The sequence below is a fragment of the Oncorhynchus gorbuscha genome, linkage group LG01 (genome assembly GCF_021184085.1).
Source record: "Oncorhynchus gorbuscha isolate QuinsamMale2020 ecotype Even-year linkage group LG01, OgorEven_v1.0, whole genome shotgun sequence".
Lineage (NCBI taxonomy): Eukaryota > Metazoa > Chordata > Actinopteri > Salmoniformes > Salmonidae > Oncorhynchus > Oncorhynchus gorbuscha.
This window is the reverse complement of record NC_060173.1, coordinates 28,265,466-28,291,494: the sequence shown is the minus strand read 5'-3', so window position 1 is coordinate 28,291,494 and position 26,029 is coordinate 28,265,466. Positions and strand designations below refer to the sequence as shown.

General features: G+C 44.7%; 1 protein-coding gene across 2 annotated transcripts in view; it reads right to left on the bottom strand.

Moving 5' to 3' along the window:
• The window catches only part of LOC124035722 (tripartite motif-containing protein 44-like), a 106,296-nt gene that overhangs the window by 42,484 nt on the left and 37,783 nt on the right, over positions 1-26,029 (bottom strand). Inside the window, exons 4-5 of one of the 2 annotated variants that reach the window (XM_046349334.1) lie at positions 23,872-24,165; positions 14,922-14,947 (exon numbers count right to left, since the gene is read on the bottom strand). In XM_046349334.1, the coding sequence (XP_046205290.1) occupies positions 14,922-14,947; positions 23,872-24,165 (320 nt within the window). The remainder of the gene's footprint in view (positions 1-14,921; positions 14,948-23,871; positions 24,166-26,029) is intronic. The other variant, XM_046349342.1, reaches the window with a different exon arrangement.

Here is a 26,029-nt window from a genome sequence, read left to right as displayed (position 1 = left end):
CCCACACCTGTTCCCGATCCTTTCCCCTGATTAGAGTCCCTATTTATTCCTTTGTGATCCGTTCCTGTCCCGTCGGTTCCTTGTATTGTATTCACCATGCTGTGATTGCGTTTTCGCCCTGTCCTGTCGTGTTTTGCCGTGATTGTGTATCACCCTGTCCTGTCGTGTTTTGTGCCTTCATCAGATGCTGCGTGTGAGCAGGTGTCTCAGTCGACTACGGCCTGCGCCTACCCGAAGCGACCTGCAGTCTGTGGCCGCTTCTCCAGTTGTTTCCCCTCTACAAGTCTAGAGGATTTCTGTTATTCCGTTTTGGACTTTAATAAACTCTGTTTCTGTTAAGTCGCTTTTGGGTCCTCTTTCACCTGCATGACAAAGGGGTTGAATACTTATGGGTTATTGTGTTTAGGTCAGTGATACAAAATCGCGATTTAATCTATTTTAAATGTAGGCTGTTACAACAAAATGTGGAAAATGTCAATGGGGTGTGAATACTTTCTGAAGGCACTGTTTGTAGAAGTACATTTCATCCCTCGGGGCCATCGCTCAGTGATGTCATTGACAGCTAAAAAGGGATACAGTGATATATAACCCAGATGAAAAAGAGATGCTGTAAGTAGCACAACTGCAATGGAAGACACAACTGCCAACCCAACCCTGTAAAACAACACATTTCCCTGACAATAAAACGTCTTATCTTATTCAAATTAGAAAAGTTTCCCAAATCTTATATTGGATAAAGCTGGTATATTCTTTGACCGGATCTCATTGTTTTCTCTTCTCTTTATTTATAGACTATCTGATTGAACCTTTGATATGGAAAGACACCACACAGAACAAGGGGTGGAGAAAGAGGAACGGACAGAAAGAAACAGAAAGAGAGAACGATTATAACATGAAACGGGGCCAGCTTGTGACGCAAGTGTTCCTGATCCTCTGCAGCCTTGATCGAGGAAAAGCTCAAGATTTTTGAATAATCCCAGAATATTCTATTAGGGCATTCTTATTCCAAAACTCTGAATGGGGACATCTCAACTACTGAATAGAGGGATCCAAAGAGAGAAAGCTGAAAGCATTCCATGTCATGCAGGTAAAAGAGGACCCAAAAGCGACTTAACAGAAACAGAGTTTAATAATGTTCAAAACGGAATAACTGACATCCTCTAGATTTGTAGAGGGGAAAACAACTGGAGAAGCGGCCACAGACTGCAGGTCGCTTCGGGTAGGCGCAGGCCGTAGTCGACTGAGACACCTGCTCACACGCAGCGTCTGATGAAGGCACAAAACACGACAGAACAGGGTGATACACAATCACGGCAAAAAACACGACAGGACAGGGCGAAACGCAATCACAGCATGGTGAATACAATATAAGGAACCGACGGAACAGGAACGGATCACAAAGGAATAAATAGGGAGTCTAATCAGGGAAAGGATCGGGAACAGGTGTGGGAAGACTAAATGATGATTAGGGAATAGGAACAGCTGGGAGCAGGAACGGAACGATAGAGAGAAGAGAGAGCGAGAGAGTGAGAGAGGGAGGGGGAGAGAGAGGGATAGGAGGGAAAGAACCAAATAAGACCAGCAGAGGGAAACGAATAGCATGGGGAGCACAGGGACAAGACATGATAATAAATGACAAACATGACAGTACCCCCCCACTCACCGAGCGCCTCCTGGCGCTCTCGAGGAGGAACACTGGCAGCAACGGAGGAAATCATAGATCAAACGGTCCAGCACGTCCCGAGAAAGAACCCCACTCCTCTCCTCAGGACCGTAACGAAAAACGATAAAAAGGGAAACTAGGGTACTACTCTAAAAAAAAAATGAGAACTAGGGACAGACTGAGACACAGCAAGGGCAGGGACAAGAACAGGAGAGATGCGATGGCAGGGAACAGACTGAGACCCAGCAAGACCAGGAGCAGAAGCAGAAAAAAAATTACCAGACTTCTTCTGCGCGCAGTCTGAACACGCAGCCACGAAACGGCGCGTGTCACGCTCCTGAGTCGGCCACCAAAAGCGCTGGCGAATAGACGCAAGAGTGCCTCGAACACCGGGATGACCAGCTAACTTGGCAGAGTGAGCCCACTGAAGAACAGCCAGACGAGTGGAAACAGGAACGAAAAGGAGGTTACTAGGACAAGCGCGCGGCGACGCAGTGTGCGTGAGTGCTTGCTTAACCTGTCTTTCAATTCCCCAGACTGTCAACCCGACAACACGCCCATAAGGAAGAATCCCCTCGAGATCAGTAGAAGCCACAGAAGAACTAAACAGACGGGATAAGGCATCAGGCTTGGTGTTCTTGCTACCCGGACGGTAAGAAATCACAAACTCGAAACGAGCGAAAAACAACGCCCAACGAGCTTGACGGGCATTAAGTCGTTTGGCAGAACGGATGTACTCAAGGTTCTTATGGTCTGTCCAAACGACAAAAGGAACGGTCGCCCCTCCAACCACTGTCGCCATTCGCCTAGGGCTAAGCGGATGGCGAGCAGTTCACGGTTACCCACATCATAGTTGCGCTCAGATGGCGACAGGCGATGAGAAAAATAAGCGCAAGGATGAACCTTATCGTCAGACTGGAAGCGCTGGGATAGAATGGCTCCCACGCCTACCTCTGAAGCGTCAACCTCGACAATAAATTGTCTAGTGACGTCAGGAGTAACGAGGATAGGAGCGGACGTAAAACGTTCTTTTAGAAGATCAAAAGCTCCCTGGGCGGAACCGGACCACTTAAAACACGTCTTGACAGAAGTAAGAGCTGTGAGAGGGGCAGCAACTTGACCGAAATTACGAATGAAACGCCGATAGAAATTAGCGAAACCTAAAAAGCGCTGCAACTCGACACGTGACCTTGGAACGGGCCAATCACTGACAGCTTGGACCTTAGCGGAATCCATCTGAATGCCTTCAGCGGAAATAACGGAACCGAGAAAAGTAACGGAGGAGACATGAAAAGAGCACTTCTCAGCCTTTACGTAGAGACAATTCTCTAAAAGGCGCTGTAGAACACGTCGAACGTGCTGAACATGAATCTCGAGTGACGGAGAAAAAATCAGGATATCGTCAAGATAGACAAAAACAAAAATGTTCAGCATGTCTCTCAGAACATCATTAACTAATGCCTGAAAAACAGCTGGCGCATTGGCGAGACCGAACGGCAGAACCCGGTACTCAAAATGCCCTAACGGAGTGTTAAACGCCGTTTTCCACTCGTCCCCCTCTCTGATGCGCACGAGATGGTAAGCGTTACGAAGGTCCAACTTAGTAAAGCACCTGGCTCCCTGCAGAATCTCGAAGGCTGATGACATAAGGGGAAGCGGATAACGATTCTTAACCGTTATGTCATTCAGCCCTCGATAATCCACGCAGGGGCGCAGAGTACCGTCCTTCTTCTTAACAAAAAGAACCCCGCCCCGGCCGGAGAAGAAGAAGGCACTATGGTACCGGCGTCAAGAGACACAGACAAATAATCCTCGAGAGCCTTACGTTCGGGAGCCGACAGAGAGTATAGTCTACCTCGAGGAGGCGTGGTCCCTGGAAGGAGATCAATACTACAATCATACGACCGGTGAGGAGGAAGGGAGTTGGCTCGGGACCGACTGAAGACCGTGCGCAGATCATGATATTCCTCCGGCACTCCTGTCAAATCGCCAGGTTCCTCCTGAGAAGTAGGGAGAGAAGAAACGGGAGGGATGGCAGACATTAAACACTTCACATGACAAGAAACGTTCCAGGATAGGATAGAATTACTAGACCAATTAATAGAAGGATTATGACATACTAGCCAGGGATGACCCAAAACAACAGGTGTAAACGGTGAACGGAAAATCAAAAAAATAGTCTCACTGTGGTTACCAGATACTGTGAGAGTTAAAGGTAGTGTCTCAAATTTGATACTGGGAAGATGACTACCATCTAAGGCAAACATGGGCGTAGGCTTGTCTAACGGTCTGAAAGGAATGTTATGTTTCCGAACCCATGCTTCGTCCATGAAACAACCCTCAGCCCCAGAGTCAATCAAGGCACTGCATGTAGCACCCGAACCGGTCCAGCGTAGATGGACCGACATAGTAGTACAAGATCTAGATGAAGAGGACTGAGTAGTAGCGCTCACCAGTAGCCCTCCGCTTACTGATGGGCTCTGGCCTCTTACTGGACATGAATTAACAAAATGTCCAGCAACTCCGCAATAGAGGCACAGGCGGTTGGTGATCCTCCGTTCCCTCTCCTTATTCGAGATGCGAATCCCTCCCAGCTGCATGGGCTCAGTCTCAAAGCCAGAGGAGGGAGATGGTTGCGATGCGGAGCAGGGAAACACCGTTGATGCGAGCTCTCTTCCACGAGCCCGGTGACGAAGATCTACCCGTCGTTCTATGCGGATGGCGAGAGCAATCAAAGAGTCCACATCTGAAGGAACCTCCCGGGAGAGAATCTCATCCTTAACCGCTGCGTGGAGTCCCTCCAGAAAACGAGCGAGCAGCGCCGGCTCGTTCCACTCACTAGAGGCAGCAAGAGTGCGAAACTCAATGGAATAATCCGTTATGGACCGTTCACCTTGGCATAAGGAAGCCAGGGCCCTAGAAGCCTCCTCACCAAAAACTGAACGGTCAAAAACCCGAATCATCTCCTCTTTAAAGTTCTGGAATCTGTTAGAGCAATCAGCCCTTGCCTCCCAGATAGCTGTGCCCCATTCTCGAGCCCGGCCAGTAAGGAGTGAAATGACGTAAGCAACCCGAGCTCTCTCTCTAGAGTATGTGTGGGGTTGGAGAGAGAACACAATCTCACACTGCGTGAGAAAGGAGCGGCACTCAGTGGGCTGCCCGGAGTAGCAAGGTGGGTTATTAACCCTGGGTTCTGGAGGCTCGGCAGGCCAGGGAGTAACAGGTGGCACGAGACGTAGACTCTGGAACTGTCCAGAGAGGTCGGAAACCTGAGCGGCCAGGTTCTCCACGGCATGGCGAGCAGCAGACAATTCCTGCTCGTGTCTGCCGAGCATGGCTCCTTGGAACTCGACGGCAGTGTAACGAGCGTCTGAAGTCGCTGGGTCCATTCCTTGGTCGGTTCCTTCTGTCATGCAGGTAAAAGAGGACCCAAAAGCGACTTAACAGAAACAGAGTTTAATAATGTTCAAAACGGAATAACTGACATCCTCTAGATTTGTAGAGGGAAAACAACTGGAGAAGCGGCCACAGACTGCAGGTCGCCGGGTAGGCGCAGGCCGTAGTCGACTGAGACACCTGCTCACACGCAGCGTCTGATGAAGGCACAAAACACGACAGAACAGGGTGATACACAATCACGGCAAAAAACACGACAGGACAGGGCGAAACGCAATCACAGCATGGTGAATACAATATAAGGAACCGACGGAACAGGAACGGATCACAAAGGAATAAATAGGGAGTCTAATCAGGGGAAAGGATCGGGAACAGGTGTGGGAAGACTAAATGATGATTAGGGGAATAGGAACAGCTGGGAGCAGGAACGGAACGATAGAGAGAAGAGAGAGCGAGAGAGTGAGAGAGGGAGGGGGGAGAGAGAGGGATAGGAGGGAAAGAACCAAATAAGACCAGCAGAGGGAAACGAATAGCATGGGGAGCACAGGGACAAGACATGATAATAAATGACAAACATGACATTCCATAGGCCTCAGTGAATGTCCTGCCTCTGTCTTTATCAGAAAACTAACAGAAACCATATCCAAAAGGACAGACTCCCTAAACGCCTGTCTATCATCACTTGCAACTCATACAGGGTGAAAAACATCTTAAAAAGACAAGCAATTATCAACTCTTAGAGACAGAGAGACTCGATTGATTGGGATTTTTAAATAGTTTTCTTTAAAAAAAAATCCTTTCTTTCTCCCTCTCCTCCCTCTCCCTCTCCCGAGGTCGTGGAATTGATCACTTCTCCCGACTATTTGCACTGGACTCTTAGATGAAATCAGGACTCAGAAAAGGCATTGGATTGGTTTCGGGAGCAACCACAGTACCTAAAAAGTGATGACCTGCACCCGAACAGGAGAAGAGTTTGGATGCTGAGTGCTAACATCGAAAGGGTACTAAAAAAGTGATTGGAAAGATATCAGTCCTTGTCCGCAACAGGTAGCACATTGATTCTTGTTTTAATCCACGTCCTAGTTTGAGGCATAGACAAAATGGCACAGTTCTAAGCAATCTTTTATCTACTGTACTGTATACCATTTCAAGACAACCCCATGGCTATTTGATATAGAGGGTTATCTACTGATCATAGCATGTTTGTATTAGAGACTCAGTCTGATCTGAAATACCACATCTGTGGCCTTGGACTGATTCATGTAAATGTTAGAAGTTTGATTTAGAAAATGGATCTTATTGTAATTCTGGCTTCTCAGACCAAAGCATACATTTTGATAATTACTGAGTCTTGGTAAAAAAAAGTCTGTGCCAGACTCTGATGTGTCTCTGAATGGATATAATGTTTATATATCTGACAGAGCTGGCAGAGGTAGGGGTGTCGCCATTTCATAAAGAACAACTTGAATGTTGCTGTGTGTAATACCACCTCTGTCCCCAAGCAATTTGAATGTCTTTTTCTAAATGTGTGCCTTGGTAATAATGGACCAACAAACGTTAGTGGGAGTTAATCATCCTCCCTCAGCCCTCCCAATTGCTCTTAGAAAATAGCCTGACTTGATGTTTAACTATGCTAAATCTGAATGATTAATATTCGATGGTCTTTACCTGGATTGATCCAGATAGACTGAAAGATATTTGTACTGAGCTAAATTTAACTAAACCAACCAGTCCCAACTAAACCAGCCTGAAAAATACACTATTTTGGAAATCAATCTGACAAACGCCCCTGTTTGCTAACAGTGACCAGTGACCATTGTTCCATTGTCGGTAAGATATCCTAAATCATATCGCCACATTTTTTTGTTTGTTGGTTCAATGAGCAACCCTCCCTGTGTCATGACGTTGGCCTGGGGGATAGGTTTATGACAGTCATAAATACCTCTTCCCCCCTTTTCCTCTCTCTAACCTACTGAGGTTACATTAAATTCACATTACTGAGGTTACATTAAATTCACTGGCAGGTCTATAACAGGTTTGGCCTACAAACTAATGTGACCAATCTATGGAAAGATAAGACTCCCACGAATACGATGGATCCATTTTGCTCTACGCCTCCCACAGTTGTCACGGGACTCGTGAGAAGGTAACCCATATAAATGAATGGAAGTATGGAGGTAGTTTTATGCCTACAAAAATAAGGGGTTAAATATGTGTAGAAAAAAAACACAAATATTTCCTGAGCTTTTATACCTCCTAGACCAAGGACAGACACTACAAAACTTTATTGCTTATGATTTATATTGCTTATCACAGTCCTTTTTCCCACTTGTGAATGTGTTATTCAATGTGTTTCTATGGGTTATAATATTAAACACCAAATTAATTATTTTATAAAATAATTGTTATACCTGAAGGATCCTATGGCTAAACGATCCATGGTATGACCATCTTAAAACAATTCCCCTCTCTAAACATCAGGAAGCAGGTTGTAAAGGCAACCTTTCTGCCAGTTCTTGATTATTGTGACACCATTTATAAGAAAGCAGCAACCACTACTCTAAAACCCTTGGATATAGTGTACCATAGCGTGCTTTGCTTTTTCACAGGTGACATGTTTAATACTCATCACTGCATCCTTTATCAGAAGCTCGGCTGGATTACTCTAAATTCCCGTAGATCACTTAATTTCTCCCTTTTTGTTTCCAAAGCTCTGCTGCACCAGCTTCCAACATATCTCACTTCTCTGTATAGAAATATGAGGCACCCAACCTGCTCACAGGGTTGAGGTCCCTCATGCCTCTACTAACCTAGGTAAATCAGCCTTTAGTTTTAATGCCCCCCCCCATAATATACAAATCCCTGGTGCCAATAGGGCAGTTTAGAATGCTGATGAGGAAGGAATTCACTGAGGTTTGCGAGTGTTTTGGTTGAATGTAAGAATTTATTTGTGTTGTTGAATTGTAATGCATCTGTAACTGCTGCATCTGTAACTGCTGCATCTGTAACTGCTGCATCTGTAACTGCTGCATCTGTAACTGCTGCATCTGTCATTTCTCTTTTGCTGTTTTATTGAAATATAATGTTGATTTGTGAATTGTTTCTTCTCAGGGCACCATTGAGAATGAGATTCTGGTCTTAATTGGATTCCCCTGAATAAATAAAAGTTAATACATAAATACAAATCTTTCTCCCATTCTTCCTCCAATTAATTTTCTCCTCTCCACTGCCTCAATCCCCATCTTGTAAACTAACCCTTCAGACAATAAAAATACTTGCATTCCCTCCTCTCTCCCAGTCACATCCCTCTCTCATCCCTCTATCCTTGTCCTTTTTGTATGATGAGTTCATTATGTTTTATACCAGTCATTATCGGATGTCTTTATCCAGACAGGGAGCTGGGCTGGATTCTGCAACCTGGGAGTTTTATGAAGATGGGGAAAGGTGGTGTGTGGGCGTTCATGTGTGACTGTGCATACTTTTATGTGTATGTGTGTATGTCTGTGTGTGTATGTGTGTGTGTTAACCTTGACCAAGGGCATTTCAGAAGCGTTATGCCACCCTGGGGTCCCAAATTGCAGCCATCTGGTATGGAGTAGAGAGTAGTGGATTGTGCTTGGGTCTCAGTATTACCATTGGCAGGTTAAAGCTCCTACAGCCCCTGAGATGACAGTTCTACTGGGCTTCTCCATGACTGGGTCAGGGCCGTTAAAAACAAAACACTAGAATCTGCAAATATCTACAAATACTGTATATTCCTCCAAAATAAATACTCAAACTCCTATATTTATTTGTTCAGTTTATCAGGAGTGTAGCAGAGCAAGGCAATGCAGGCTGATGTTAGTGTGTTTTCAGTTCCCCCATCATAGCTGTTATTTGGTTGTTTGTGTTATCACTTATACATATGTTCTGAAAATCCAACAACATTCCACAGATAAAACACTGAGCACTCTGTTATTTTTTTCAAACTTTTAGCTTACAGCTTGTAGGTGTCTGTCTTATCAGACAGGTTCTTCTTTAACCATTATTCACCCAGATAGTACCTTTTAGATAAAGCATTTCTTTCCCACCCGAGATGCTGAGGCTGACATTTGCACAGCTCAGACAGGCAGACAGGGAGGCTCTGCCTGTGTCTCAGACCATTACTGAGTGTGTGTGTATGTGTGTGTGTGTGTGTGTGTGTGTGTGTGTGTGTGTGTGTGTGTGTGTGTGTGTGTGTGTGTGTGTGTGTGTGTGTGTGTGTGTGTGTGTGTGTGTGTGTGTGTGTGTGTGTGTGTGTGAGAGAGATGTGGTGAGGTGGGAAGCCTGACAACAAGGCCTGGAGAGACACACACCATAGGGACACAGCAGGGGGTGATGGGAAGGCAGCTGCTCCGGGCGAGCGACTCCTGAAAGCCATGTCAGTGTCAGGGGATCAATATGTGTGTGACTGGCGAAAGGCTATCTGTTACACCTACTGTTTTACACACTGTCTCACAAACCAATCTACACACACTGTCTCACACACTAACATACACACACAACGTCTCACACACTATCCTACACAACTCTACAAGTGAGACAGACAAAATGACAGTCAGACAAATTAACTAGACGATGAACAGATGGACAGAGATACAGACAAGTAGACAGGCATTCAGGCAGACAAGCAGGCAGGCAGGCAAGCAGACAAGACACAGACCTTTCACATGACGACCTTCTAGACAAGCTTAGTACAACACAGACCATGTGTCAGGATTTGGCCAGGGTTGTTCCGGTTTTTGGTCACTAGATGCCCCCATTGTGCCTTTTGACCTTTTCTTTTCCCTTGATCCCCATTATTATTTGCACCTGTGCCTCGTTTCCCCTGATTGTACTTAAACCCTTTGATTTAATCAGTTCTTTGCTCTGTGTTTGTATGTTAGCACCCAGCCCTAGTACTCTGTGAACTCTTGTTGATCCCGGTGGACTCTCTTGTGGAATTCTGTTTTTTGTTCTTGTTTGTTTGTTTTTAAGTATCTTTTGAGGCTTTTTTGTGCTATACCTTCCACCTTGTGGATTTACCTTTTTGTCTTGGAGGATTACCTTTGTTCTTGTGGAATTCCTTTTGAGGTTGTGGAGTTACATGTTTTCCTGAAGAACTTCACTTTTTACTTCATTAAATACACCGTCTCAAGTACTGCTGTGTCTGCCTCATCTTCTGGGTTCTGCTGACTATTCGTGGCTCAGTTGGTTTAGTGACTGTTTCTCACTCCGGAGACACGGGTTCGTAACCGGGTCCTGACACCATGCTGTCTAAGCACGATTGTTCCACCAGAGGGCTTGGGTTGACCCCAATAATCAAACTACAGCTTGACCACACATTAGTGGACAGTGTGTCTCTCCATTTGCCCAGCCTGGCCCAGTGACCATTGGAGCGGCGTGGCCGTGTGATTGGAGCAGGGAGATCGTCACAACTCTGAGCATTACATTCCAGCGGGCATAGAGATTAGAGCAGCTAAATGCTGGCTGGGCCATGGATGTGACACACACACGGTGCATTCATAATGCCCCTTAGCCCTGGGCTAAGGAAGATTTTTACATTTTTACTCCATATACAAACGCATACATACAAACAACAAATTACAGACGTACACAAACCATGACTACATCTCATCTGCCCAGACCCGCATGCTCACACCCCCATCCTTCGTGCCTGCGTTATTGTTTGCCACAGATTTTTTCATTGTGTTAATTAATGGTCGGATTAAATGATTTCCACATTTTTAGTATACGTTTTAGCAAGATGAGTGATGAGAAAAGAATAGTCCAGCCTTGAAATATGCAGACCAACGGATTAAAAGTATGTTTACATTGTAATACTTCTGACAGCCAACTTTCTAGGTTCCAATAGTTTATATTTTTCACATTCTAAAGTGGGCTAGCGAAAACCTTAGCCCAGTGCTGTCTGGCCCTGCCTTGGAGCAGGGTTAGCACCACATTTTCAGGGTTAACCCAAAAAACATGGTGCCAAAATAGCCAGTGTAAAACGGGGTCTAGAACAACACCTAGAATGCTCACAGTCCAATCACAAAAGCTGCATTGTCACTTAATTTACATATACTTGTGATGCTTATAATTATTATGCACGTTATTTTGATAGCCAAATTCATACTATTTCATCCTTCCATCTGAGGACAAAAATCGAAATACTTTAATCAGTATGCCTAACAAAAATGGCTGCTATGCCGGCTGGCTAACGTCTTCTCATGAAGCCAACTAAAGCTTCAAACTCTACAGCTGGAAGGGCAGCAAACACTCCATTTTCATCTGTTTTCATAGCTTTTGTAATAACATTTATTAGGATATGTCCATGATAATAATAGTTTTGCATGATTTCACCTAGATCAGAAAAGTTTGTTCATTGACAGTATTCTCTGTACAGGGGCGAGATCGTATTTCAAAAGTGAAACATTGTTTCCGAGGCTCTGAAGAATCCACCTTCCAGAAACAAGTCTCTCACCGTTGCTGCTTGCTATAGACCACCCTCAGCCCCCAGCGGTGCCTTGGACACCATATGTGAATTGATTGCCCCCCCATCTATCTTCAGAGATTGGCTGCTAGGTGACCTAAACTGGGACATGCCTAACACCCCAGCCATCCCACAATCTAAGCTTGATGCCCTCAATCTCGCACAAATGATTAACGAACCTACCAGGTACAACCCCAAATTCGTAAACAGGGGCACCCTCATAGATATCATCCTTACCAACTTGCCCTCCAAATACACATCTGCTGTCTTCAACCAAGATCTCAGCGATCACTGCCTCATTGCCTGCATCCGTAATTGGTCTGTGGTCAAACAACCACACCTCATCACTGTCAAACACTCCCTAAGACACTTCTGCGAGCAGGCCTTTCTAATCAACCTTGCCCGGGTATCCTGGAAGGATATTGATCTCATCCCGTCAGTAGAGGATGCCTGGTTATTCTTTAAAAGTGCCTCCCTCAACATTTTAAATAAGCATGCCCCATTCAAAAAATGTAGAACCAGGAACAGATATAGCCCTTGGTTCACTCCAGACCTGACTGCCCTTGACCAGCACAAAAACATCCTGTGGCGTTCTGCATTATCATCGAATAGCCCCTGTGATATGCAACTTTCAGGAAAGTTAGGATCCAATATACACAGGCAGTTAGGAAAGCTATGGCTAGCTTTTTCGAACAGAAATTTGCATCCAGTAGCACAAACTCAAAAAAGTTCTGGGACACTACCACTACCCCGGTCAACTGCCCTGCACCCCCCACTGCAACTCTCCAAGTCTCCCCCATTTCTCCTTCACCCAAATCCAGATAGCTGATGTTCTGAAAGAGCTACAAAATCTGGACCCCTACAAATCAGCCGGGCTAGAAAATCTGGACCCTCTCTTTCAAACATTATCTGCTGAAATTGTTGCAACCCCTGTTGTTGCAACCTGTACAACCTCTCTATCATATCCCAAAGATTGGAAAGTAGCCGTGATCATCCCCCTCTTCAAAGGGGGAGACACTCTAGACCCAAACTGCCACAGACCTTTATCTATCCTACCCTGCCTTTCTAAGGTCTTCGAAAGCCAAGTTAACAAACAGATTACCGGCCATTTCGAATCCCACCGTACCTTCTCCACTATGCAACCTGTTTCAGAGCTGGTCATGGGTGCACCTCAGCCACTCTCAAGGTCCTAAACGATATCATAACCTCCATCGATAAGAGACATTACTGTGCAGCCGTATTCATCCACCTAGCCAAGGCTTTCGACTCTGTCAATCACCACATTCTTATTGGAAGACTCAACAGCCTTGGTTTCTCAAATGATTTCCTTGCCTGGTTCACCAACTACTTCTCTGATAGAGTTCAGTGTGTCAAATCGGAGGGCTTGTTGTCCGGACCTCTGGCAGTCTCTATGGGGGTGCTGCAGGGTTCAATTCTCGGGCCGACTCTCTTCTCTGTATACATCAATGATGTCGCTCTTGCTGCTGTTGATTCTCTGATCCACCTCTACGCAGACGACACCATTCTGTATAATTCTGGCCCTTCTTTGGACAAGCTCCAACTGCTCTTAAATGCAAGTAAAACTAAATGCATGCTCTTCAACCGATAGCTGCCCGTACCTGCTTGCAAGTCAAGCATCACTACTCTGGACGGTTCTGACTTAGAATATGTGGACAACAACAAATACCTAGGTGTCTGGTTAGACTGTAACTCTCCTTCCAGGCTGACATTAAGCATCTCCAATCCAAAACGAAATCTAGAATTGGCTTCTTATTTCGCAACAAAGCATCCGTCACTCATGCTGCCAAACATACCCTCATAAAACTGACCATCCTACCAATCCTCATCTTCGGAGACGTCATCTATAAAATAGCCTCCAACACTCTACTCAACAAATTGGATGCAGTCTATCACAGTGTCATCCGTTTTGTCACCAAAGCCCCATATACTACCCACCACGGCGACCTGTACGCTCTCGTTGGCTGGCCCTCGCTTCATACTCGTCGCCAAACCCACTGGCTCCAGGTCATCTACAAGTCTCTGCTAGTTAAAGCCCTGCCTTATCTCAGCTCACTGGTCACTATAGCAGCACCCACTCTTAGCACGCACTCCAGCAGGTATATCTCACTGGTCACCCGCATAGCCAATTCCTCCTTTGGCCTCCTTTCCTCACAGTTCTCTGCTGCCAATGAGTGGAACGAATTGCAAAAATCACTGAAGCTGGAGACTCCTATCTCCCTCACTAGCTTTAATCACCAGCTGTCAAAGCAGCTCACGGATCACTGCACCTGCACCTGTACATAGCCCATCTGTAAATAGCCCATCCAACTACCTCATTCCCATACTCTATTTATTTATTTATCTTGCTCCTTTGCACCCCAATTTTTCTACTTGCACATTCAATGTTCTGCACATCTATCACTCCAATGTTTAATTGCTATATTGTAATTATTTCACTACTATAGCCTATTTTATTGCCTTACCTCCCTTAACTTACCTCATTTGCACACCCTGTATATAGACTTTTAATTATAGACTGTATAATTGACTCTATGTTTGTTTATTCCATGTGTAACTCTGTGTTGTTGTATATGTTGAAATCCTTTGCTTTATCTTGGCCAGGTCGCAGTTATAAATGAAAACTTGTTCCCAACTAGCCTACCTGGTTAAATAAAGGTGGAATAATAATAATTTTTAACACAGGCAAACATCAAGGTTTGTACGGTTTATACAAACCATCACTGTTGGAAATCAAATGCTAGGCTCGAAGCTGGAGGAATTCATGTGTTAATTAATGTATTGTTTATAACATTGGTTGCGTGTCGAGATAGAATGTTGGTTGCATGTTGTGTTTGTCCGTTAGCCCAGGGCTTTGGAATACAAGTATGACTAAAGCTTAGCCCAGGGATAAAAAATGCTTGTTTGAACACAGGCTAATCTAGCCCAGGGCTAAGAACAGTGCAGTATGAAAAGGTCTATACAGGACTACAGGGGAGGAGGAGAGGAGATACTATGTTCAAGGGCTGGAGAGAGAAGTGTGTGTGTGTGTGTGTGTGTGTGTGTGTGTGTGTGTGTGTGTGTGTGTGTGTGTGTGTGTGTGTGTGTGTGTGTGTGTGTGTGTGTGTGTGTGTGTGTGTGTGTGTGTGTGTGTGTGTGTGTGTGTGTGTGTGTGTGTGTGTGTGTGTGTGTGTGTGTGTGTGTGTGTGTGAAAAGAGATAGAGAGAGCATGCACGTTTACTGTACATGCGGGTGTCAGCATGGATGTGTGTGGTATTCCTCTCTCCCTGTAAAACCACCTGAGTGTGGGGATTTTAAAATGTATTTTTTCGCCCTGCTCTGCTAGATGCTCAGAATGTTATTAATCAGACTTACCTTGGCCTGGCCTCAATGTTGCGCTGCTGAAAAAGAAAAGGGAGACAGTAGTTGTAATAAAGGGGCCAATAACACAGAGGTGCTGTAGCTACACAGCTGGCATGCCTTCACAAATCAAAAGCTATTCACAGACACTTAACAGTTCTTTAATACATTCACACGGTAGGAATGATTATATACTTACTATATCACTACCTGTACATGACGTATACTACCCAAGGAGAAAAAAGGGTTTAAGAAAGTGTCTGAGTATGAGTGTCTGTGTGATACTGGCTTTGAGACAGTGCCTTAATGACAGCTTTACAATGTGACTTAGTAAGCGTGTTACTGAGTGACTGTGAGTGTGAGACAGTGGCTTTCACATATCATTGTGTCACATGAGAGGAGAGTAAATTAATAAAGCGGTAGAGCTCTACTCTGACAGTAGACACTGTTCACACGTTAATTAGCAGCCACCAGCCCAGACAGCAGCTAGTGGAGGACCACAGAGACTAACTATACAGCACTGTACTGTATCTTCCCTCAAAGGGCCCTGAGTCGCTAACGCCATCTCTCTGCTTTTCATTAAAACAAGACAACAGAATACTGCCATAGTTCTTCCCCACTTAGTTCCCACTTCCCACATCTCACTGGAATTGGTGCAGAATTCAAATGAATTCAAAAGGTGAATGTAAAAATAAGAACATATTGTGAGGCCGGGTGGTGTTTAGTTTACCATTAAACAACGGGTGGGTCTAATCCTGAATACTCATTTGTTAAATTTCCAGTCACAAGTTACCACCGGCTAAATCTATGACGTTAAAATGCCTATTTACTCTGTTCCATCTGACTGCATAATCCACTGTCTCATCAGCCCAGCCAGGCAACGTATAAACTTCATCTCCACTATAAATAGCATCTAGACATTATCTCACATTTCTATTTAGACTAACATTTCGTTTTCAGCAGTGGAGATTTGTATCAATCTTGCTGTTTGTGTCTTCAACATTTGCAACAGTGTTTCAATATTCAAATTCGATCTATAGCTGTCCCATAGTAATGAGTCGGGATGAGACAGACAGGCAGGCAGCCTTTCTCAGCCAGTCGAAATCATGAATCAGCATCATTTTTATGGATATCTACAAAGAACTGTCAATACAAAACAGGTCAAATGAAACGAAGTGTAGCTAGTTTGCTGTCTTTCCAGCTTCAGATTGAAGTGATTGTGTTAGCTGTGTTGTTGGGTAGCTCCTCTGAACAACAGTGTTCTGACGATAAAGTACATTTTAACAACAGGCGATATCGCGCATCATTAGCTCATTGTTATGGATGTATCCAAATAAATGTCACTAGAAAACAGCTTAAACAAATGCAGCTAGTTTGCTGTTATTCTGGCTGCACACTTTGACGTGACTGTAAATTAGCCATAGTTGGCTAGCTAGAAAGCAACCGATTAGAACAGTGTCTCGGGCCTAACAAAACCTGTACCAATATATCCTCCAAACACCAGCTTCTCTGGCATTATCACTTAATTGTAACCCAGGTCCAATTTAGGTGAAAACATACTGTAGAATGAGTGGTCTACAGTGAAGGCAGTAATTGTTCAGTCACTATGAGCTTTACTTTCTAGACTATTGGTTGTCTAAGATCAGCCCCTCTGCCCCTCACTGTGAACCAGGTCAGGACCATGTTAGGTCTGGTTCGCAACCAGGTCAGGAACAGATTAGATTTGGTTCAGGACCAAGTTATTTTTTAAATATTTTTTTATTTTACCTTTATTTAACGAGGCAAGTCAGTTAAGAACAAATTCTTATTTTCAATGACGGCCTAGGAACAGTGGGTTAACTGCCTGTTCAGGGGCAAAATGACAGATTTGTACCTTGTCAGCTCAGGGATTTGAACAACCTTTCGGTTACTAGTCCAATGCTCTAACCACTAGGCTACCCTGCCGCCCCAGGTTAGATCCAGTTCAGGCCTGGGTCAACACTGTCCGCACACCTGGCATTTAATGATTGACTAATGGCTGATTGGACCAGCTGACTATACACTCCTCTGCCAAACTCATACACACACTTGCTCACACAGAAATGTGGACACTACTGTAACTTGCTTACACAAACAGCCACACACATTCTAGTACGCACAATAACACAGACTCATACGGGAGCAAACACACCTCACACAATTCAATGGAATGTGTTTCTTTGTGTATTGATGCACTGGGGCATGTGAAAAAGTCAGTGTGCATGACTGTCTATCTGTATGGGTGGAGGCATTCCTTCCTGTTGGTGTCACAAAAATGTGTATTTCAGAAAGTGTAATCAGTGTCAACACGATTATGTGCACTGTACACACATAGAGCAAATACATTTTGGTACTTTCCTGGCAGTCTGTATAGTACAACGTAAGCATAGGTAAATGAGTGTGCTCGCTCGGATTTATTCTGCTATGTGTGTGTGTTCTTTGACTATTTGTGTATGCTACGTGAGGTGATGTGTGTTCTGTGAGACAGCCTGAGAGATGGTTTCCTCCGGGGTGACAGATAAGTGCTCAGTAATCATGGTGTGTGGTGATTGGAGGGTAAACACAGCGGCGTACGTCTGTACAGCTGCTTACCTACTGCCCGCACCGCTCTTTATTGATTTAATGACAGATCTGTAGATTACACTGCAAAACAGGAGCCCATGCATTTCTGTAATACATAACAAATGGCCCATTCTTTATCAGTCTTGCCTCTAGTTAGACTAACTGCTTAGCGAGCACACACACACACACACACACACACACACACACACACACACACACACACACACACACACACACACACACACACACACACACACACACACACACACACACACACACACACACACACACACACACAGAACTGAAACTCGCTGGAAAATGATTCGATTGTGTGTATAAGATGGTGTTAAGGGCTTCTTTCTATCTCATTCTCCATTTCGTATCTCTTGCACACACACAGAGATATAAATGCATGCACGTACACACCCTTTTTATTTGTACCTCATCATGCACACACACACAATGAAATATTTTTACATCAGCAGATGTCACAAGGTGCTTATACAGAAACAGAGCCTAAAATCCCAAAGAGCAAACAATGCAGATGTAGAAGCACGGTGGCACACACACACCTAAGTGCCACTGTAGGAGCTCAGACAGTTTCTCTCTCGCTGTCTCTCTCTCTCTCACTGTCTCTCTCTCTTTCTCCTCGATGTCTCTAAGTCACAGCAGGCATTACTCACTGCAGCAATGACTTCCAGAAGAGAACAAACAGGGCAACCATCACCATCCAATTAGGGCCTTAATGAACTCGGGCCTACCATTGGCCCATCTCTCAAACCAGGAAACCAATCGGCAGGTCGACCAGAGCCATTAATACAGCCCATCTTCCCTCTCTCCCTGACTGCCTGACTGGGAGCCTGAAGTAGTCACCGTCTGTCTAGCCATCGATGCTCCATTTTTCGTATATCCATTTGTCTTGTCTTGTTTCCATACACACCTGGTTTACATTTCCCCAATGAAGCTACTTGTATTTAACCCTCTGTGGAATTTCTTTCCTTCTTAACGCGTTTGAGCCAATCAGTTGTGTTGTGACAAGGTAGGGATGGTATACAGAAGATAGCCCGATTTGGTAAAAGACCAAGTCCATATTATGGCAAGAACAGCTCAAATAAGCAAAGAGAAACGACAGTCCATCATTACTTTAAGACATGAAGGTCAGACAAAAACCATCAATATGAAACTGGCTCTCAAGAGGACCGCCACAGGATGGAAGACCCAGAGTTACCTCTGCTGCAGAGGATACGTTCATTGGAGTTACAGGTGTCAGAAATTGCAGCCCAAACAAATGCTTCACAGAGTTCAGTAACAGACACATCTCAACATCAAATGTTCAGAGGGGACTGCGTGACTCAGGCCTGCTTCAAAGAAACCACTACTAAAGGACACCAATAACAAGAAGAGATTTTCTTGGGCCAAGAAACACGAGCAATGGACATTAGACCGGTGGAGATCTGTCCTTTGGTCTGATGAGTCCAAATGTGGGATGTTTTGGTTCCAACTGTCGTGTCTTTGTGAGATGCAGAGAGGTGAACGGATGATCTCCCCATGGTGGGTTCCCACCATGAAGCATGGAGCAGGAGGTGTGATGGTGTTGCGGTGCTTTACTGGTGACACTGTCTGATTAATTTAGATTTCAAGGCACACTTAACCAGCATGGCTACCACAGCATTCAGTTTTGTGGTTACTACATGATTCCATATGTATTATTTCATAGTTATGATGTCTTCACAATTATTCTACACTGTAGAAAATAGTAAAAAATAAAGACAAACCCATGAATGAGTAGGTGTGTCCACACTTTTGACTGATATTGTATGTACGTCTTTGGTTCGCTGTTGAACAAAACAATCTGAATAATTTCCAAAATGTTAGCTTATTCCAAACATTTGACTGGTACTGTACATTACATGACCCAACGTATGTGGACATCTGCTTGTGAAACATCTCAATCCAAAATGATGGGCAATGATGATGGGCATTAATTTGCTGCTATAACAGCCTCCACTCTTCTGAGAAGGCTTTTCACTAGATATTGGAACATTGCTGCGGGACTTTTCCCATTCAGCCACAAGAGCATTAGTGAGGTCGGGAACCGATGTTGGCCGATTAGGCCTGACTCGCAGTGGGCATTCCAATTCATCCCAAAGATGTTCGATGGGGTTGAGGTCGGGGCTTTGTGCAGGCCAGTCTAGTTCTTCCACGCCGATCTCGACAAACCATTTCTGTATGGACCTCGCCTTGTCCACAGGGACATTGTCATGCTGAAATAGGAAAGTGCCTTCGCCAAACTGTTGCCACAATATTGGAAGCATAGAATCATCATAATGTCATTGTATGCTGTAGCCTTAAGATTTCCCTTCACTGGAACTAAAAGGCATAGCCCAAACCATGAAAAACAGCCTCAAACCATTATTCCTCCTGCACCAATCTGCATTCGGGCAGTTAGCGTTCTCCTGGCATCCGCCAAACCCAGATTCGTACGTCGGACTGACAGATGATGAAGCGTGATTCATCACTCCAGAAAAAGACATTCCACTACTCCAGAGTCCAATGGTGTCGAGCTTTACACCACTCCAGCAGATGCTTGACATTGCACATGATGATCTTAGGCATGGCTGCTCGGCCATGGAAACCAATTGCATGAAGCTCCCGACGAATAGTTGTTGTGCTGACATTGCTTCCAGAGGCAGTTTGGAACTTGGAGTGTTGCAACCGAGGATGATATCTACGTGCTTCAGCACTCGGCGGCTGAGCCATTGTCTCTACTAGACGTTTCCACTTCACAATAACAGCATTTACAGTTGACCGGGGCAGGTCTAGCAGGGCAGAAATTTTACAAACTGACTTGTTATAAAGGTGGCATCCTATGACGGTGCCACGTTGAAAGTCACTAAGCTCGTCAGACCATTCCACTGCCAATGTTTGTCTATGGAGATTACATAACTGTGTGCTCGATTTTATACACCTGACAGCAACAGGTGTGGCGCCAAATCCACTCTTTTGAAGGGATGTCCACATACTTTTGTATATATAGTGTATATACTGTAAAGTGTTGGTCCCATGTTTCATGAGATGAAATAAAAGATCCCAGAAATGTTTAATACGCACATAAAGCTTATTTCTTTCAAATTTTGTGCACAAATTTGTTTACATCCCTGTTAGGGAGCATTTCTCACTTGACAAGATAATCCATGCACCTGACCGGTGTGACATATCAAGAATCTGATTTAACAGTATGATCATTAAACAGGTGCTGGGGACAATAAAAGGCTACTCTAAAATGTACCGTTTTGTAACACAACACAGTGCCACAGATGTATTTTGAGGGAGCATGCAATTGGCATGCGGACTGCAGGAATGTCCACCAGAGTTGTTGCAATAGAATTAAATGTTAATTTCTTTACAATAAACCGCCTCCAACATCGTTTTAGAGAATTTGGCCCTATGTCCAAACGGTCTCAAAATTGCAGACCACGTGTAACCTCGCCAGCCCACGACCTCTACATCCGGCTTCTTAACCTACAGGATTGTCTGACACCAGCCACCCGGACAGTTTATGAAACTGAGGAGTATTTCTGTCTTTAATAAAGTATTTTTGTGGGGACAAACTCATTCTGATTGACAGGTCCTGGCTCCTCAGTGGGTGGGCCTGGCTCCCAAGAGGCCTATCCCCTCCCAGGCCCACCCATGGCTTCGCCCCTGCCCAGTCATGTGAAATCCATAGATTAGGGCGTAATGAATTTAATTTAATTGACTTATTTCCTTATATGAACTCAGTAAAATCATTGTGAGAAAACATATCTGTGTATATTTGTGTATTTGAGTAATGGTGTGGGCATGTGAGAACATAACCTTGGTAGAGATTGGTATGTAGAATAGGTGGTAGAGTATTTCCAGCTGTTGTGTGTGTGTGTGTGTGTGTGTGTGTGTGTGTGTGTGTGTGTGTGTGTGTGTGTGTGTGTGTGTGTGTGTGTGTGTGTGTGTGTGTGTGTGTGTGTGTGTGTGTGTGTGTGTGTGTGTGTGTGTGTGTGTGTGTGTGTGTGTGTGTGTGTGTGTGTGTGTGTGTGTGGGTGCATACGTGTGTGCAGTCAGAGGACATACACAGCTACACTTAAGCCCTTGGCTATGCAGTGCAAAACATGTTTACATCTAAGAACCCACCATAGATTTACACACGCTCCTTTCCAATAAAAATAATCTTGTATAAAGTGATTTTTATCCCTGTACACTTCATACCAATCAACACGAAGCTGCCTGCTATGCCTTTCAGATATCCTAGTGTGATGGGTCAGATATAAAGTCTTTGCTGCTTTAAACAGATCCAAGATCAGTAAATCAAATCAAATCAAATCAAATCAAATTTTATTTGTCACATACACATGGTTAGCAGATGTTAATGCGAGTGTAGCGAAATGCTTGTGCTTCTAGTTCCGACAATGCAGTGATAGCCAACAAGTAATCTAACTAACAATTCCAAAACTACTGTCTTATACACAGTGTAAGGGGATAAGGAACATGTACATAAGGATATATGAATGAGTGATGGTACAGAGCAGCATACAGTAGATGGTATCGAGTACAGTATATACATATGAGATGAGTGTGTAGACAAAGTAAACAAAGTGGCATAGTTAAAGTGGCTAGTGATACATGTGTTACATAAGGATGCAGTCGATGATGTAGAGTACAGTATATACATATGCATATGAGATGAATAATGTAGGGTAAGTAACATTATATAAGGTAGCATTGTTTAAAGTGGCTAGTGATATATTTACATCATTTCCCATCAATTCCCATTATTAAAATGGCTGGAGTTGGGTCAGTGTCAATGACAGTGTGTTGGCAGCAACCACTCAGTGTTAGTGGTGGCTGTTTAACAGTCTGATGGCCTTGAGATAGAAGCTGTTTTTCAGTCTCTCGGTCCCAGCTTTGATGCACCTGTACTGACCTCGCCTTCTGGATGATAGCGGGGTGAACAGGCAGTGGTTCGGGTGGTTGATGTCCTTGATGATCTTTATGGCCTTCCTGTAACAACGGGTGGTGTAGGTGTCCTGGAGGGCAGGTAGTTTGCCCCCGGTGATGCGTTGTGCAGTCCTCACTACCCTCTGGAGAGCCTTACGGTTGAGGGCGGAGCAGTTGCCGTACCAGGCGGTGATACAGCCCGCCAGGATGCTCTCGATTGTGCATCTGTAGAAGTTTGTGAGTGCTTTTGGTGACAAGCCGAATTTCTTCAGCCTCCTGAGGTTGAATAGGCGCTGCTGCGCCTTCTTCACGACGCTGTCAGTGTGAGTGGACCAATTCAGTTTGTCTGTGATGTGTATGCCGAGGAACTTAAAACTAGCTACCCTCTCCACTACTGTTCCATCGATGTGGATAGGGGGGTGTTCCCTCTGCTGTTTCCTGAAGTCCACAATCATCTCCTTAGTTTTGTTGACGTTGAGTGTGAGGTTATTTTCCTGACACCACACTCCGAGGGCCCTCACCTCCTCCCTGTAGGCCGTCTCGTCGTTGTTGGTAATCAAGCCTACCACTGTTGTGTCGTCCGCAAACTTGATGATTGAGTTGGAGGCGTGCGTGGCCACGCAGTCGTGGGTGAACAGGGAGTACAGGAGAGGGCTCAGAACGCACCCTTGTGGGGCCCCCGTGTTGAGGATCTGCGGGGAGGAGATGTTGTTGCCTACCCTCACCACCTGGGGGCGGCCCGTCAGGAAGTCCAGTACCCAGTTGCACAGGGCGGGGTCGAGACCCAGGGTCTCATGAGGCATACGCCCCCGCCACTCTTCTTACCAGAGAGATGTTTGTTTCTGTCGGCGCGATGCGTGGAGAAACCCGTTGGCTGCACCGCCCTGGATAGCGTTTTCCCAGTAAGCCATGTCTCCGTAAAGCAAAGAACGTTGCAGTCTCTGATGTCTCTCTGGAATGCCACCCTTGCTCGGATTTCATCAACCTTGTTGTCGAGAGACTGGACATTGGCAAGAAGAATACTGGGAAGTGGTGCGCGATGTGCCCTTTTTCGGAGTCTGACCAGAACACTGCCGCGTTTCCCTCTTTTTCGGAGTCGTTTCCTTGGGTCGCTGCATGCGATCCATTCCGTTGTCCTGTTTGTAAGGCAGAACACAGGATCCGCGTCGCGGAAAACATATTCTTGGTCGTACTGATGGTGAGTTGACGCTGATCTTATATTCAGTAGTTCTTCTCGACTGTATGTAATGAAACCTAAGATGACCTGGGGTACTAATGTAAGAAATAACACGTAAAAAAACAAAAAACTGTATAGTTTCCTAGGAACGCGAAGCGAGGCGGCCATCTCAGTCGGCGCCGGAAGTCTATGGTAACATCTACCTTGACCATGGTGGTGTATAAGGGAGAGATGCCTCACCGTTGGTCTGGGGCTTGGGCCAGGTGCTCCTCCCTGGGCTAGGGCTGCTAATGTGGCCCCAGGCTGTGCCCCAGCCTGGTCCAGCTGGCCCAATTGCTGTGTGATGCAGGTCATCTCCTCCTGGAGCCGCTTGGTGTGGATGGTGATCTCAGCGATATTCTCAGCGGCGGCGGCAGTCAGGAAGGCTTCCTTCAGGTCGACCAGGTGGAGGGTCCTCTTCTCCTCCAGACGAACCAGCCGGTAGAGGTCATCAAACTGACTGTTAACATACGCCTCCAACTGCTCTGTAGACATCTGAAGAGACAGAGGGAAGGAGAAAGAAAGAGAGATATGGTAAATATTTCAGTTCAACTACTTTTGGAGAGAGATGGAAGGAGAATGTGAAGAAATTGGAGGAAGAAGAGGAGGATGAGAGGGTGTGATAGTCTGTCTCATTGACTACAGACACACATCTACAGACACACTGTCACGCCTTGGTCATTGTATTTTGTGTTTTTGGTATATGTTTGGGTAGGCCAGGGTGTGACATGGGTTTATATGTTGTGTTTCGTATTGGGGTTTGTATTAATTGGGATTGTGTATGATTAGGGGTGTGTCTAGTTAGGCTTGGCTGCCTGAGGAGATTCTCAATTGGAGTCAGGTGATTCTCGTTGTCTCGGATTGGGAACCGTATTTAGGTAGCCTGCGTTCGCGTTCTATTTTGGTGCGTGTTTGTTCCTGTCTCTGTGTAGTAGTCACCAGATAGGCTGTAATTAGTTCCACGTTTCATTTGTTGTTTTCGTATTCAGTTATTTCATGTACCTTTTCATTCATTAAAGTCATGAGTAACCTACACGCTGCATTTCGGTCTGACTCTCTTCTTACAACAGACGAACGACGTTACACACACGCCCCTTATTATAAATTAATGTTGTTTTTGTCAACAACACTTTTCGCATTCAACTGGTCTATAGACATGTTATTAGACGGACTATAAACCAGCCTTAAGATGGAAACGAAGGTGAGAAGGAGAGAGTGTGTTAGGAAGATGAAGAAGGTCAAATATGGAGAAGCACATGAAGAAAGTGAGAAAGAGTTCATTAAGGTGAGGAGATACATTACTGTCATTTCAAATGAACTTGAATGAACTACCTTTGTAGGATATAAATTATTGAGATATAGACCTAAAACAGGGAAAAGAGACAGAGATGTAGAGAGCCAGTGCATAACTGTAGAAGTAAAAGAGAGACGAGGAGATTATAAAATAACAGAGGATGATGGGGTAAAAGACTAGAGCCAGAAGGTGACAGAGAGAAGGAAGAACGGAGAGCGACAGAAAGATATAGAGAGAGAAAGACAGAGAAAGATTTCACTTTTGCTAATGATCTATTTCACTTGCTTTGGCAATGTAAACATATGTTTCCCATGACAATAAAGCCCTTTGAATTGATTTGAATTGAGAGAGAGTGAGAGTGAAAAGGGGATGGGGCCTCTTTTTCTCTGTTTCTCGCTCTCGGAGTGTCATATTAATGATCTTCCTCTCTCTCTGTGCAGGGCCGGTTCAAGGCATAAGCGACATAAGCGGTCGTTTAGGGCCCCCGGTCACTAAGGGTCTCAACTTACTGTTGAGAGTAAAAATAGTAGAATACACAAGGTGCAATTTCAAAATGTGGTTGTGCATCAGCAGTTTTTCTCTTGTTATGTCAGTCAGTGACAGTCACTCAATTAGTCATGTCAGCTATCACTTTTTAGATTGGTAGTTAGTCTAGCCAGCTATCTAAACTTGTAGTAACCGTGGCCGAATACCGACGTTTTTCGTAATGAATCTTGTTCTAGAGACAGCTCTGCAGAGTGGTCACTAGCTGGTACAGCCACAAAGTCATAAAAATCTGTTTTTAAACCTTAACCACACTGTTAACCATAATGCATAACTAACCTTAAATTATGACCAAAAATCTAAATGTTGGTTTTCATGAATTTTTACAATATAGCCAAGTTGGACTTGGCAGGTGGTCTATCTCAGGGGAAATCACTCAGTTATGCCTCCAGGACAAGACTCATGACAATAAGCATGTGCCCAGGGGCCCATACCCCCAGGAGGCTCCTATTGATTTTGTTAGTCATTCTTCTTCAGATATCATATTAACATGGCATAAGTGATTGCAAAATGTGTAGAATT